General features: G+C 35.5%; 4 protein-coding genes and 1 non-coding gene across 9 annotated transcripts; 1 reads left to right on the top strand and 4 right to left on the bottom strand.

The window, feature by feature from the left end:
- Positions 1-217: 217 nt before the first annotated feature.
- Positions 218-1,384, bottom strand: LOC107021692 (FAS1 domain-containing protein SELMODRAFT_448915-like). The gene has a single exon (XM_015222398.2). The coding sequence runs from the start codon at positions 1,213-1,215 to the stop codon at positions 493-495; it is 723 nt and encodes a 240-aa protein (XP_015077884.1). The 5' UTR covers positions 1,216-1,384; the 3' UTR covers positions 218-492.
- Positions 1,385-1,541: 157 nt separating this feature from the next.
- TRNAY-GUA lies at positions 1,542-1,627 on the bottom strand. Its single transcript is given in 2 exon segments — positions 1,542-1,577; positions 1,591-1,627. It is a non-coding gene; the product is annotated as a tRNA-Tyr (tRNA).
- A 698-nt stretch (positions 1,628-2,325) lies between these two features.
- LOC107023935 (binding partner of ACD11 1-like) lies at positions 2,326-8,539 on the bottom strand. Of its 3 annotated transcripts, none has more exons than XM_027917850.1 (5): positions 8,429-8,539; positions 5,498-5,601; positions 5,264-5,339; positions 3,418-3,501; positions 2,326-3,330 (listed from the first exon to the last, which is right to left on the bottom strand). In XM_027917850.1, the coding sequence occupies exons 2-5, from the start codon at positions 5,503-5,505 to the stop codon at positions 2,506-2,508; spliced, it is 993 nt and encodes a 330-aa protein (XP_027773651.1). In that variant the 5' UTR covers positions 5,506-5,601; positions 8,429-8,539; the 3' UTR covers positions 2,326-2,505. The 3 variants fall into 3 exon arrangements, with proteins under 3 accessions (XP_027773651.1, XP_015080270.1, XP_015080269.1); XM_015224784.2 differs by lacking the exon at positions 8,429-8,539 and adding an exon at positions 6,793-6,909; XM_015224783.2 differs by lacking the exon at positions 8,429-8,539 and adding an exon at positions 6,066-6,375.
- On the top strand, positions 6,978-8,676 carry LOC107023936 (syntaxin-21-like). 2 transcript variants are annotated; one of them, XM_015224785.2, is made up of 7 exons: positions 6,978-7,232; positions 7,321-7,414; positions 7,496-7,635; positions 7,714-7,782; positions 7,987-8,144; positions 8,253-8,353; positions 8,444-8,676. In XM_015224785.2, exons 1-7 carry the CDS (start codon positions 7,009-7,011, stop codon positions 8,507-8,509), a joined length of 852 nt encoding a protein of 283 aa, XP_015080271.1. In that variant the 5' UTR covers positions 6,978-7,008; the 3' UTR covers positions 8,510-8,676. The 2 variants fall into 2 exon arrangements, with proteins under 2 accessions (XP_015080271.1, XP_027773652.1); XM_027917851.1 differs by having other exon boundaries at positions 8,253-8,676.
- An 866-nt stretch (positions 8,677-9,542) lies between these two features.
- Positions 9,543-13,979, bottom strand: LOC107023933 (heat stress transcription factor A-1b-like). Of its 2 annotated transcripts, none has more exons than XM_015224782.2 (3): positions 13,649-13,979; positions 10,877-12,183; positions 9,543-9,867 (listed from the first exon to the last, which is right to left on the bottom strand). In XM_015224782.2, the coding sequence occupies exons 1-2, from the start codon at positions 13,793-13,795 to the stop codon at positions 10,975-10,977; spliced, it is 1,356 nt and encodes a 451-aa protein (XP_015080268.1). In that variant the 5' UTR covers positions 13,796-13,979; the 3' UTR covers positions 9,543-9,867; positions 10,877-10,974. The 2 variants fall into 2 exon arrangements, with proteins under 2 accessions (XP_015080268.1, XP_015080267.1); XM_015224781.2 differs by having other exon boundaries at positions 13,556-13,978.
- Positions 13,980-15,022: the final 1,043 nt, after the last annotated feature.

Genomic DNA, 15,022 nt, shown 5'->3' with positions numbered 1-15,022 from the left:
AAGGAGTTTGCTCCAGTCTCCAACAAATTGCTGCATTTCTCCTATCTCAGCATGAAGAGAGCCTCTTTCCGAACTCACTTTCTCGGAATTTCCCTCTCTAAAAGAGGTCATTTCTATCTCTACATTATTCAGTTAAATACTACTACTACTGTTGTGTTATATTTTGGGTCCTACAGATCCTTTCTTTTGCAACCAGTAACTTATAATCATTCCACAGTTTCTGAAATTCAAACCAACACAACAATGCAGAATTGTCAATTAATACTTCAAACCCTTTTAGTACAAAAAGTTGTTTGTGGACTTTATCTAGTTCAAACATAAGATACATTTGGAGCATCTATAGAAAGTGGCAAAACAAACAACAAAGTTTAAATAGAGTAGAAGTACCATATGCAATAATACAAATTCAGTAATATATCAGTATATCCCCGTTTGGCCTCCATATACAAGCTTGCTCTCTTGCTTTGATTCAGCTAGAAGCTTAAGTTTCGATCAAAGAGATAACTTCACGGCCATCATCAACCAAATAAGCCCAGTTATTCCGGTTTTACTTGAAGATACTGCAGATTTCAGAGGTGGAGCTGATGATGGGATCGGATTAATGTTGCTACTTACTGGCTGTGCTGCATATGGTGGTGACATTACAGGAGTTGGTGCAACCAGCCCAAAAGGCGGACTCGTAATGTTATGATCACAAGGTGGAGGCACAGGAGGACTGGTATTATTATGTTCAGATGGCAAAGTGGCACCTTCCAGGACTTGATCAATGCCATGGCATCTGATGGAAGCACTTTTAGTGCAGATATTTGGACTAACGACTCGAGCATTGTTGAGAAACAAATGCATGTATCCAGAATTGTTGACTCTGAGGAAAAGGTCAGGTTTTGAAGTTGGTATCATGGATCCTGTTGGGAAGTGTTGGAGGTGGTCAAAAAGCAATGGTGATGGTAAGGAATGTCGTTGCAAGAAATCTGCCACGTTGTTTTCTTGTATTAGTGCTTGGGACAGTGTCTTGTCTCTTGGCATCAAGAAAGTGATGTTTCCTTTTACAAGGTCATCAGGGGCCATGTTAATCAGCATTATAAAGGTGAAATAATTTGCTGTCCTCATCTCCTCGATGGCTTGGCGAATGTCTGAGGTACTGTTTGTAGCAGTAGAAACAGATGACAGCAGCAACTTTAGAAGGAATGTCAAGATCATATGATATCTGGCCATGTTTGGTTTATTGTTTTGTGAATGTGCTGTTAGATTAAAGTTGTTTGATTATGTTATTATGATGGGTAATAAAGAACATATGTGATACACTTAGCTAAATGAAAGCTAAGCTTAAAACATGCAATCTTGCTGCTCCAACAACTAATTAGCCTCATACCTACTGCATGTATATATGGTAGGTAACTCTGCTAAGAGATCGCTCTATTATATTTGTTTTTTCTAGCACAAAGAGTGTTGTAATTTTACTTTTTATAATATAGTATAAATGCTAAAAGTGTAAAAAGAAATTAAATTTTTGGAGTAGGAAAAAAGATAATAAAAATATGTCCGACCTGCCGGATTCGAACCAGCGACCTAAGGATTTCAGCACACAAACTACAGTCCTCCGCTCTACCAACTGAGCTAAGGTCGGATTTGTTAATATCTTGCTCTCTTACTGTATTAATCATTCTTACCGGTTCTCGCTCTTTGGTCGATGTTTTATAGTCTTCATATCTATGGAAAGAGGATTCTAAACATTTCTATCGATCCGAATAACAAAAAGAGAAAGATATACCTTTCTTAGCTAGCTTAGCGTGCTATAAACCTACAGGGAACAAGAGCCAGATCGAAGACATTTCTTTCCTTCTTTTATACCCCTCTCTTCTTAGTTATTTGCTGCTTAGTACATGCATACTACCTTTTAAAGTTGTGGATAAATATTGTTTAGGAACTCGAGCAATTGTTTATTCCAATAAGTTAACCGCTTAAAATATGTCACTTTCTCTAATTACATGCATCAATTAGAACAAGTTTAATATATATATATATATATATATATATATAATTTTCCTGTTATATACAAATAAACGTATGATCATTGAAATTTACAAGTCCATACCAACTCTTATGCAAAAAGAAAAAAAAATAAAAGGAACCTCTATAGAATATTTTGAGATTTGACAAGTAAAGAAATCCTACATGTTTTATTTAAAGTCATTACTTTTAGTTTAAATGCAAGGAGTTTAGCATGGAGATGATGCAGAGTTTAATCATAAAAATTAACGGAATTGAAAGGAGGTAATCTGATTTTTCACTTAGTGCAATATTGAAATAGTAATGAATGTCATCTCTTGCAAATCCCTTTTTTGTTAGAAAAAAATATGTCTCCTACAAGAAAGATGTTTAGGCCCAACATACCTAAGAAATAAGATTCCATGTATAAATACCATAGTTGATACATAATGACCTGTGCAAATTCGAATAACAAACTAGCGTAAATCGCGCATTTACTTTCAAGATAATGTTGGATTAAGCTTTTGGTGGAAGAGAGGGATTGGTGGATTCCTCAACTCCGATTTGAGTCTCGGTATGTTCTTGTTTTGCAGTAGTTGCTGCAACTTCTTGCACATCATTTTTAGCAGAAGTTGCAGCATGTTCTTGCACATTACTTTTGGCAGAAGCTGCAGCAAGTTCTTGTACATCACCTTTAGCAGAAGCTGTAGCAAGTTCTTGCACATCACCTTTAGCAGAAGCTGCAGCAAGTTCTTGCACATCACCTTTAGCAGAAGCTGGAGTGAGTTCTTGGACATCACCTTTAGCGGTATCTGCAGCTTGTTGTTGCACATTACCTTTTGTTGAAGTTGCAGTATTTTCTTGTGCATGACCTTTAGTAAAAGTTCTTCTTTCTTCTTCAGCCAGTTTTTCCTTTGTCTTCTGTCCCACTTCCCCGGCAGCCTTAGTGACTCGACTTAATGCACCTGCAGCCCAAGTTACACCGGTCAAAGCATATCTGTTCTTCATGATGGCAGATCCAGCATTGCTAACTGTCTGTTCAGCAGCTGCAAAAGCAGATTTTGACTTTTCTGAGACTTGGAACTTCTGGTCCATTTCTTTCACTTTGTGGTTCACAATGGTCGCTCCTGTAGTGATTTTCTCACTAAGGCCATATTTTTGGTCTATAGAAGCAACTGTGGCTGAGGTAGTGGATGTGATCTTGTGTCTCTCGTCTAGTGCCTTGGCTTTGCCAACTGCGTCCTTGCCCAAGATAAAGCCCTTTGCCAACATGCTGCTGACTACATCCTCTGCCTTTTGAATAGCAGATCCAGCAGCGGGTGCAGTGGTGCTTTCATTTGGCTGCACATATAAATGGTACACCATTTATGGACAATCATGTGATCGATGAAGCCGGAAAGTCTGCTTAAAACATAAAATTATACGTACAACTGGTGATACTGAAGCTGTAGGTGGGAGCTTGTACTCAGGTGCTAGGACTATTGAGATGGACTGATCAACAATTGTAGCTCCCTAAAAACACAAAGTGAGCTTATCAATTGCAAAAGTGGAGCAGTAAAGGGACACCATAAAAAATTGGAAACAGCTCATCTTGTAATCAAACAGCACATAAGCTATGTGAACAACCAACAATACTTATGCTAGAATGCACTTTATCTGTATCTCTAGACTCTATTACAACACTTCAACTGGGTTGAAGAAGAGAAAAAATGATAGTACTGACTTCTCAAGTATAGAAAAGTTCCCTTACTCTCTGTAACATCTGAGCAATTCTGACTTTAAATACTAAAACAGTGAGAGTATCCACATAGAAAATTGTCAATAAGATGTTCATTAGATAAGTGTCCAAGCTCCTTAATTGTGTGCTTCCTTTTGAAGGACTGATTGACTTTTACACTATGCTAAAATGCAATATAATACCTTAAACTTTTCAAACTGCTTTTTTTCCTAGAGTTATTTTGATCCTTTTATTAAAGCCATCATGCTGAAGTAAGAAGGCCACACACAAGTAACATGGACCTAGGCTTTTATAATTTCGCTAGCTACTTTGAACTATTCTCTGGCAGCAATGGGGAGCTTCAAGACTTTCAGCACTTCTATCATCTGCCTAATATATCCCTCTCCACCCTCCCCTACTCACCAAGGAAAAAAATAAGAAAGACAAACTGATAGCTAGTCATGGACAAAAGAAAAAAAAAAGAAATAGACATTAATAATGACAGAAAATCCATAACTCACCAAGTCAAGATACAGACAACTATGAGTGCTACCCGAACCAATAAATACTTAAAGGAGGTGAAAATTGGAAGCTCTTACAGAAGTTACCCACGTTACGTTGAGGGATGAGTTGTTTGTCTACTTATTTGGCCCTGAGCAATCCTCACCTCAATCCCACATTGGGTTGAGGGATGAGTTGTTTGTCTACTTATTTGCCCACCTCATGAACTAATTTATTGGGATTGAGTTAGGCCCACGGTTCATTTCTTTACCGTAAGCTCCTTGTATTAATATGAAATCAGGAATGAAACTTTATCTCCCTCACCCCTCTGTTGGCCAAAAATGCTAACATGAAAATCCAAAGTTATGTGATGACTCTCAACTGAATCTAGCTTATATGGGACCACTTTGGAACTTCTGTTGTTCCTACAGAAAAGAAAAGGCTCCGAGTGAATAAACCTAATTGAAAAGGAGATACCAACCAGCAGAGGTATGTGAAGTATTTATCCAAGTAATGGATGGATTAGCTCTTAAATCTCCTCAGTTAACGGTCTCAGAAGCTTACAAGTGACAGTTTAACCAAGAGAAACAGTACAAACATGAAGCAAATTGTTGCCCCTTAGCGCAGCTGATCCTTTGATGTTCCTTAACATAAACAGTATCCTTTTTTTCATAACCTAGAAAACTTAGCAATCTCATAAATGTGAAAGAGAATCTGAATTTATCTCACATAGATGGAACCACAAAAACACAAAGCCACAAACTGTGAGCTAACCTACTTAATGCTATTCTCAGAATTTTGCTATAGGGCGCTAGCTCGTATCATTTTTGATAAAGGATGCTTGCTAACTTAACTAGCACAAAGGTCTTGCACCTTTCATAGAATTTCTGGTGTACACTCCGAGACATAACTATCATAAATTATTCTAAAAGACATTTAATGCCTCCAAAAGTAATACTTCATCAACAAAGATAACAGTTTTTTCATCATTAAATAAATCAAACTGGCAATTGTAGAAACTTATTAACTATCAAGATCAAGGGGAAGTTAACATACTGAAAGAAGAACTGCGGTCTCTGCACTCTGAGGATCCTTGAATGTTACATAAGCAACTTGTGATCGCTCACTCTCACTATAAAAACAAAAAAACAAAAAAAAAACATGTAAGGTAATAAAAGTAGCCATCAATCATCCTCAATAGGCACACTTACCCTGTTTATGACCATATAAAATGTTTTGTAAAGATAAGTTAGATGCTGAAAAATCCAAAAATAATAATTATAAACTAACCCTTTCATCTCTAAATATTCAATATCCCCAGAGAAGGAGAAGAACTCCTTGATATCTTGCTCTTTAGCACCCAAAGAAACATTGTTCACTTGCACTGTTTTAACCTATCATAATAATAAAACAACCAAAAAATATCAGCAAGACTTTACAACAAAAGGCTTAATAGGTGAAAATCTCATGTACGGTTACGTAGTGATAGTAACAATGACTTTATCTATTAAATTTTTCCACTATTTAAAAAAAAAACAATCTTTCTCATTCTAAATAACCAAAATATTATTATCACCTGATGGATATAATGCCATAAGATTAAAAGTTGTACCTTTCCTATATACTAATTACAAAAAGGATATAAATAAGAATTATTTTATATTTGTTTAGACTCCATTTGTTTATGTATTTGAGATATATACAAATGAAATCGAATCTCACAGAACAATCAGTCAAAAAAGATTTATTTCATCTATTCCATGATCAAACAGGGGAGAATACAGATTATCATCAGCTAATTTGCATTTGTTTGTACCAACAAATTAAAAGAAATAGAGATGTTGAGCTATTCACTTACCGACATGGATCGAGATAGAAAAAAGATAGCAGATCAATCTGAGAAGAATTTGGAGAATATCGAAAGAACAAAAAAAAAAATTGGATGAAGAATCCAAAATAGAGATGTAAAAAAAATAGTAATATTATTATTATGGAGTTAGAAATAGAACGTGTTATACGCAAAAGTTGGCAAATGGACTCGCTATTTACCATCACCAGGTGTTTCCAATAAGGCCACACGAATTTAAGTACAAAATAAATTAATTTAGCTTCATTTATAATTTATAAAGAATAGAAAGTGTCTACACAAGTTACTTATAAATTGGTAAATTTATGTGTATTTCACTTGTATAATATTATTTTCCTTAATCTTTAACAAATAAGGTTAATTTCATTAGTTTAGCATATAAATAAATTTTTATTATAATTATAAATAATTACTTATTGATTGCAAGCTTCTCCAAAAGAATTGCAGGAGACCTCCACAATTCACTATATTCGTAACACAAATGCCAATATTTTCAACCTTTGCATGTTATATGGTTTCTTAAGCTTTGTCGATTCTGACTTATAATTTATTGGTAGACATTATTGGAATACCATATTTGGTAAGTTTAAATAAGTATATTTTTGGCAAAAGGGTGTACTTGGATAACACCTGGAAGAGGTAATATTAGTAAATGATAAAACTGAAGCCAAAACTCAACAGCAAAACAGAAATAGCAGAGGCGTTAAAGCTAATGCACCTTCCTCCTTTCGTCGTTTTGTACTCTCTTCTAGTATTAATATTTTTACTTGCACGGCACATTGCCCACTTCTCCTGCTTTTTTCTTGCAATTCGAAAGCAACCTCCCCTTTGACAACACGACAGTTGGTTCTCCTCTTTGTAGACGCAGATTTCTGATTCATTTACAGCACACCAACAAAGAGAAAAACTACTCTCATTTTTGTGTGTTTTCAAAATGAGCTTTGAAGATCTTGAATCAGGAAGCTCATTGTATGTTCAAGGAGGAAGTGGATCATGGGAACGACAAACAACACAAGCCATCACAAATCCATCTGCTTCTGATAATCGTCAATCCATAGTAGTTGGTGTGTTTCAAATAAACACAGCTTTGACAAACTTTCAACGCCTAGTTAACACCCTTGGAACACCCAAAGACGCTATTCAACTCCGCCACAAGCTGTAAAGACTTGTACTCTGATCCTTGATGAAGCACATTTTACAGTGGTGCATGTGTTAACATGGTTTAATTTCTTGCTTTTCTCTGCAGCCACAGTACAAGACAGCAAATTGCAAAATTGATAAAAGAAACTTCAGCTAACCTAAAGCAAGCCATGGAATCAAATCGACATTCTCAATCTAGTGTAAGTGGATGAATTATTTGAACAAGAAAGTGAAGATAGAAGAACGGGAATCTTGTGAGTAATGTTTATTTTAAACTTCAGGTCACCAAGAAGATCGCCAATGCTAAGCTTGCTAAGGATTTCCAATCTGTTCTTAAAAAGTTCCAAAAAGCTCAGCAACTTGCAGCACAGAGAGAGGCAGATTACACTCCTTCCATTTCCCAGGAGATCAATTCATCCAGGTAATTAACTTCTGCCAACTTTCTTTCTTAGCCCGGATATATGATCTTATCTTCATATCTTACATTTGTATTTTGCAGAAGCATAGAGATTCAGATAAGTTCATCTATCAGTGCCGAGAGCAGTTCTATCCTTCTGGAATCCAAAAGGTTAGGAGATAACTAAGTACACACTCCTTTTTGGGTTTTGTTGATCGATAATGTATATGTTAAGAAACTTTATTTCAGCACCCACGTTTCAGTATGGCAAGGCAAGTTGCTGTAATTTTATTTTTTCTTTCTATTTTCCCAAATTCTTTATGCTGCCACCAGATCTTTTGCTCATGGTGAACCCTGGCTTTACTTCTATGGCAGACAGGACGTCGTACAATTGGAACATGAGATTGTTTTTAACGAAGCCATCATAGAAGAAAGAGAGCAAGGAATGACAGAAATCCAGCAACAGATTGGTGAACTGAATGAGATGTTCAAGGATTTAGCTCTATTGGTCCATGAACAAGGAACTATGCTCGGTTAGCCAATATCTCTATCTGATCCGATCCTTTGTCCTTCTTCTTCCGAAGTTCTAACCATAACTAACCTTATTAATGAATCTAACATCCTAAAAAACCATCTTCCAGATGATATAAGTTCTAATATTGGGAGTTCTCATGATGCAACTGTACAAGCTGCAAAGCAACTTACCAAAGCATCGAAAATCCAACAATGTAATTCATCTATGGTAAGAGTCTATATTGCAGCTAGTCCTATGATAGCTTACGGATTGCCTTTAGCTTGGCGCAAAATTGATACTTACAAATTTTCTTTGCAGAGCTGCTTGTTGTTGGTGATATTTGGGGTCATCCTGCTAATAATAATTGTACTGGTGCTAGCATAAAGAGTTCTCTTCCAAGTTACTAAATTGAGATGTTGTAGTTTTTTCATCTCTCAAGTGTATGGGTTCCGATTGTTCTACCTGCATCAGTCTGCTAATGTAGATAATTTGTACGTCAGTATGATCTTCAAGGTACAGATGTACAGTATTCAAATTATAGACATTGGGAACTATATGTGTTCAGTGTGCTACCACATTGTGACTATTGTACGTAATCTTACCTTTCATTTCTACAAGAGCTTATCCCTAGGCTTGAACTTATGACCTCTTTGGTCATAAGATGACAACTCTTACCATAGCAATAAAGCTCTTCCTTTCAATGATCCAGATATAGTCACAAATTGGTATTCGACAATCGCATTAGCAAGTAAATTACTAAGTACAACCATTTTTTCTAGTACTTCAGAGACGGTAAGAAGTAGCTTGGTAGGAGAATACCGTCCCAGCATTATCCTCCAAGTCCTCCCTTAGCTCACTGACATTTTTCCTTCCTTGCTAGACTAGTGGTTCTATACCTAATTTACATAACCAAAAGGGTAAAACTATTTATTTCTTGAGCATCATGCATCCACCTGATCCCAACAAAGGCAAAACTCAATTGATTCAACAGGCAAGAAAAGATATTACCAACGTCTAACCAGAGGCAGGCAAAACCAAATACCTATTGGCTATTGCGATTGATCATTTCTGACTGCATTCAATCGAGAAAACTGATATCTTTCACAATTGAGTGCATGTGAGGACTAATCTGCTATCAGAGTGGGTATTAATCTCCATCAAACATTGGTAATCCAGTAAAACTTTACCCACACGGTGTTTACACCAAACCATAACCCAAATGAAACATTTCCACATGCGGAAATAAAGGTTCTTCCTCTATTTCTCATAAAATAGCAAGCAACAAAGAGAATATAACCAAACTAATGGCTACAAACTAAAAACGACCACAAATACTTAAGACTCAGAATGACCACATATTAATCTGATAATGAGATACTGGGAAAGGAAAATAAGTTCATGACTGTTAAGCTCATCATATCCCGAAAGAGAATCGACTATATGATGGGAGAAATCTGCTTAAAGTAACCTTTGCAGATTAACAATATCACATTTTCTTGAAAGTTATACTTACATCTGTATCAAATCCTCATTGTCATTATATTATATTTAAAAGAACTTCTATATATTCCACCAGTGACAATCTTTTAGCAACCTTTCCCGACCCCGCATGGTAACTTGGATATCCAAATAGTCAAAGTGTTTGAAACAAAAATGCATTAGGCAGATAACATATTTATCTACTCAACTTCGTCTGTAGCGAAGATCAGTCCGCTGTCAGTCCACCAGTACAGCGCATTCACCTGACAAAAAACACAGAAACATGATGAGAAACTAAAAGCCCCTATGCTCTCTCCAAGCATACCAAAGGTTTTAGTAGTTGTGCTCAAAGCAAAACTATATGTTTAAAGATTAAAACATGCATACTAGACCTAATAATAGAAGGTCCTGAAAGGAATTGGAGAAATATTGAAACCTGACTCCACCTCGAGATGTCATCCACCCACCCACATAATGCAGAATGTATTTATAGATATAAAACCAATGTAACATCTCTGTTCCCACTACAAATAAGAATTAACTCAACAATAGATTTCATGCAACCAGAAGGCTGTTAGAAGCTTACAGAGTCACATAGATCTATACATTGAAAGTGATATTCCTTGTTTTTAACGGAGAAAATGAAAAAAAACTAGTCTCTTATGTTGGGGGTTGGTCTAAACCTGCAAGTGAATTTCCTTTATGTTAGCAGCATACAGAGTCACGTACTAAGGCTATTATTGATGGTACAAGTGAGAGAAAAAATGTTCATCCATTCGCTAATTCATATATTTGAGGGTCAAAGAAAGCAAACGGTGTATTTAATTGGCTTGAATTTTTTTTTTCTTAAGGTATGAATAGGGGGGGAATAAATCTGGAGAAGTTCATCCTGATGGTTCTCTTCAGTTTAAACAGCTAATTGGTGACCATGCCTCTCACGGATCAACTGCATCAAAGCACCAAGTATTCTAATAATAATAAAGACCAAAAGTGCTCAATGGCAGTAAACATGAAAGGCTAAAACTACTTGGATGTATATATAAAGAACCATTTTAGACCTTCCCCCAAATCATAAGAGAGAATTTTATCATTTTCTCTTGAGTTATGCATGCATAAGTTTTTCACATAAGCTAGAATTACAAAAACTTCGGATAAAAGAACATGTTGTGTAAAAATCAAAATTAAAAGAAATGGTAAGAATTTTGCAAGGGTTTGTCGAAGGGATAAGAAAATAATAAGCTCATCATAGTGAATAACAAACAAAATTTCTACCTTTGATGTTTTCCGGATTCAACTAAAATTCACAATTTCATTCACTATGAGAGCCCTGATGCGAGAAGTCCCATCTGTTAAATAAGATGACTCATATGCTACAGTTTATCACAATCACTCTCTTGAACTTCTGGAACATCCTCTTCTTTTGATAAACCATCGCCTAATGCTAGAGAACCAATCTCATCCTTATCACCAGTGAGAGGGCTTGCTAAAAGAATCTGGTCCCAGAAAGTGTCATTTATGCCTGGAAGCTTAGGCATCTCATCCGAGAAGACATCATCCATAGAAAATCCATCAGGGATAATAGATACTACATCATCCACAATATCTTGCATTGTTTCAATGTATGGCATATCCCCGGTCTCCGGCCGCTTAAGGTTAGTTATTTCATGAGTTTCCGGTGTATTGAAGCCATGTCCTGAAAATTCAGGGTTCACATTGTCCGTCTTAGAGTAGAGCGCATTTAATTCAGGAAACTGAGGGACCTTGGCTTGCCCAGGAACCAGACTAGGGGAATACTGGATCTCAGGAATGACAGATAAACTAGAGTTGAATGGAAATCCTGAATCCGACATCAGATGAGATTGTGAAGAAGTTGCCAATTGCGAAAGAGTAACCTCAGAAATATGAGGGGATATACCACCAGTCTCTAATGTATTTTCAAAAGAACGGGCACGATTAGTCAAGAAACCATGTGTGTTCTTAACTATGGTCTCCAATCTACCAGATGTATTAGTTTTCAGGAGCTTCTGCAGCAATGCTTTTGCTGCCTCATTTATTAAAGGCTGGTAACGGACTATCTGCCTGTCACGCAAAGTACTGACCTGCTTGGCTGCATAATTTTCTTCTTCCTGGTTGGGGAATCTCCTCTTCTTATTCATCCCAGGAATGCGCCTTTTACCTTCATTCTGTTGATGAACCAGTTCAGCTATAAAGCCAGGGCTCTGCAAGGCCTTAGCAAGGAATGTCATCGCTTGCTGTTCCCTTTGCTCCATTAACTGAAGACGCTGCCCAACATTCTCCAAGCGGTGATCTGTTGCCTTCTGCTGCTGCCTCAAACTGACTAGCTCCTCCATATGAATGCTTTTATCTATTTTAAGCCTTTCCACCTCTTCTTCAATTCCAATCTTGCCAACTTCAACACAAGATCCAACAGATAAACTTTGCACTTGGGAGGCAGTCTCCTGATGAACCTGCATTTGAGAGGGTTTTCGCCTACTTATAGTCTTCAAGAGGTGCTTTTGGCCTCTAAGAAATCCCTCATTTGCAAATTCCCAGCAGTCTGGATCAACCTTCTTGTAACCCTGGTTGATGAAAGGGGATAGCAAACTGTAAAAAGAGTACAGGCTGCCCAACATATACAAAGAATGTTTGTAACTGAAATACACAGACAACAGAGAATGACAACACTGTATTAAGTATTAACTGCACTACGCAAGAAAACAATTCCCTCGTCATAATTAGAAGAGATTCTCATCGTCAATCTATTAAAGAACATTGAAACCTGGACAGAATTGTTGCAGTATCACATAGGTACACTTCATTCGGTGTCTTCAAATTGTTATTCAGCAGACAGGACTAGCAAATGATTGGATTGCTAAAATAAGAAGTTGGGAATGGAGTCATGTGAGATTGTAATACTTGTATCGTGATTTGTATATATCAACTTTTTCCAACAAAAATGTCTTCGCTTGGTTACAATTTAGTCAATATTTCAGCACATGCAACTAACACATTATAAAACGAAAATATCGATATTACTTATTTTTCTCTTTTTTCTTTTTTTTTTGTGGTGGCGTAAACCAGACCTTCTTTTCCTGTTGGAATACTGTTATCCCATGAGAAAACATTACAAGCCCTTAACCCAACTTTGCAAAACACACCAAACACTGAAATTACCATTTATCTTCCAAATATTGAATTCAAGATAGGCCCTAAGCTTCCAGGAGATTAAGTCTGTTTTACTAACACTGCAGACCTTTGAGCTTCCAGGCACTTTGTCCTTGCACCTCCTTGGTGCTCCTACTCTAAATATATAGAAGACCTTTTACAGATAACATTTGCATAAATAGCGATAGCCTCAAGTCAGCCCCAGTTTTTCTATTTACGATATTCACCATGGCCAACTAATAATCAGTTTACACAGCACATAATTTGCTAACTATGAAACTGAATAGCAGGAAGCATTACTCAATGTAACTGAAATATACTAATCAGAAATTCTCGTCTAATTAGATAGAAAGTTTTTGCCTATTTGCTCAAATTTTGCAACGTCTTTCCAACTCAATGCGCTAATCATATATAATCTCAGGATAAGATATCAACAAATAGAAGACAAATAAGCTATCTTATAGTAAGAGCTAGAACACAAGCGATCCAAGTAAAAACACCTAAAACAACTAATATACAGAAAAAGGTAAATAAATCTAGCAGAAACATTCACTATAGCAATCAACTGTGTCTCAAAATTATCAGTATATTTCCAATTCATTCAGACGAATATTTCAACATACACCAATCCACATTAGCTACATTCAGAAACCAATTCAACACTTAAAAGAAGTGATTTATTTAGGGTTTAAGTAAATTGCTGCAAACACGAACATCACAAGCAAATGCATAAATTTTGTAAGGGCGATGAAACAAAGAAGAATTTTATTAATTAATTTTACTAACATAAATATTCAACTGCCTGACGAAGCTGGAAAAGTTATTGTGCTTAAAATACTTTGGCAAAATATCCCTGGAGAACTCCGGCACATTCCATACCACGAAACTGTTATTACTCTTACTCCACGACACAACAGAGTCCGTCGACCGATCATCCACCATGTCATACGTTTTGCTCAGAAAAGGCGGAACCGAATTTCCTATCTCATGAACTCCTTCTTTAGTTTTTTCGCCGTCCGGCGACATTCTAACGGTTTCTCTGTTTATTCACCTGGTATGTACAGAGAGTGAGATACGAAGAAGCAGTAGAAAATGGTTTGTAGGTCTCGCGATTCGAGGAGATGGTGAGAGAGAAGATTTGTTTGGGAAAAAAAGAGTGATAACATAGAAAGTAGCAGAGTGAATTACTCAAAGAATAAATGCGCCCACCCCTTTTGTTCCCATTTACTTGTCAACCATTTTTTTTGTCTATTAATTCGAATAAGCGCCGAGTTGGCTTTTTTTACAGCTTCAAAATCGAATTCAAAAAAACAGTTATTCATGAGTATTAATTTTAGTGATTTTGTTAATAATTTTTTTTAAGAAAAAATAATTAAATATTAGTAGTTTGAGGTTTTATTTTAATGGATTAACTAATAATTTTTTAGTAAATTATTAAATTATATTTATATTATTTGATATATAACGTTTAATTAATTAATAAATTAATAGTCTAATTTAATTTGAGAAAAGTTTTTTATTAAAGATTTTTTTATATTTAAAACTCAAAACTAAAAGATCAAGCAAATTATCCGCTATCCGCTTCACTATGTTCTTTGACGATTACTTATCAACTATTAGTTGTTCTAAAGTGAAAAAAGACGTGTACATAAAGTTTAATTAGTTGTTAAAATTAAACTAATGTGATTAAAAAAACTAAAAAGTTTATAAAATAAAACTAATCTGATCCTCTCCTTATAAATTACAGTTTTTAGAGAATGTATAAAAGTTATTTTTTGATAACTAAATAGGAATAACTGAATAATGAAATACTATTATATTAGAGATTTTGTTAACGAGATTGATTTGGTTTAGAAGTACCGTAGGGATTCGTAAGGCAAGTTCTTAGTAATATAAAAATGAATACATAATTTCTTGTTAAATGTGGGAATATTGTCTTAAAAATTATTACTCCTATCACATAGTGTATATCGTATAATTTGAAAATAAGTGTTTGCTTCTTTTTGGAAAATTTTTTATTAAGAGGGGTTGCTTTGGAAATTAGTTAGTATTTAATTTGTTCATGAATAATATCCTTATTTTTTCTTAATATTCTATTATGCATAAATAAGACATAAATTTGATATAATTCATGTATTTACAAAAGAGAGAAGGTAGGAACTAGAAATTATTTTAAATAAATAAATGCAAAATCTTGGGGGAATTATATATGTACTTCTCTAGCTAACTAGCCAAACCATAAATGAAAGAGGA

This window comes from Solanum pennellii, chromosome 6, assembly GCF_001406875.1.
Source record: "Solanum pennellii chromosome 6, SPENNV200".
Taxonomy (NCBI): Eukaryota; Viridiplantae; Streptophyta; class Magnoliopsida; order Solanales; family Solanaceae; genus Solanum; species Solanum pennellii.
This window is presented reverse-complemented; position numbering and strand designations above follow the sequence as displayed.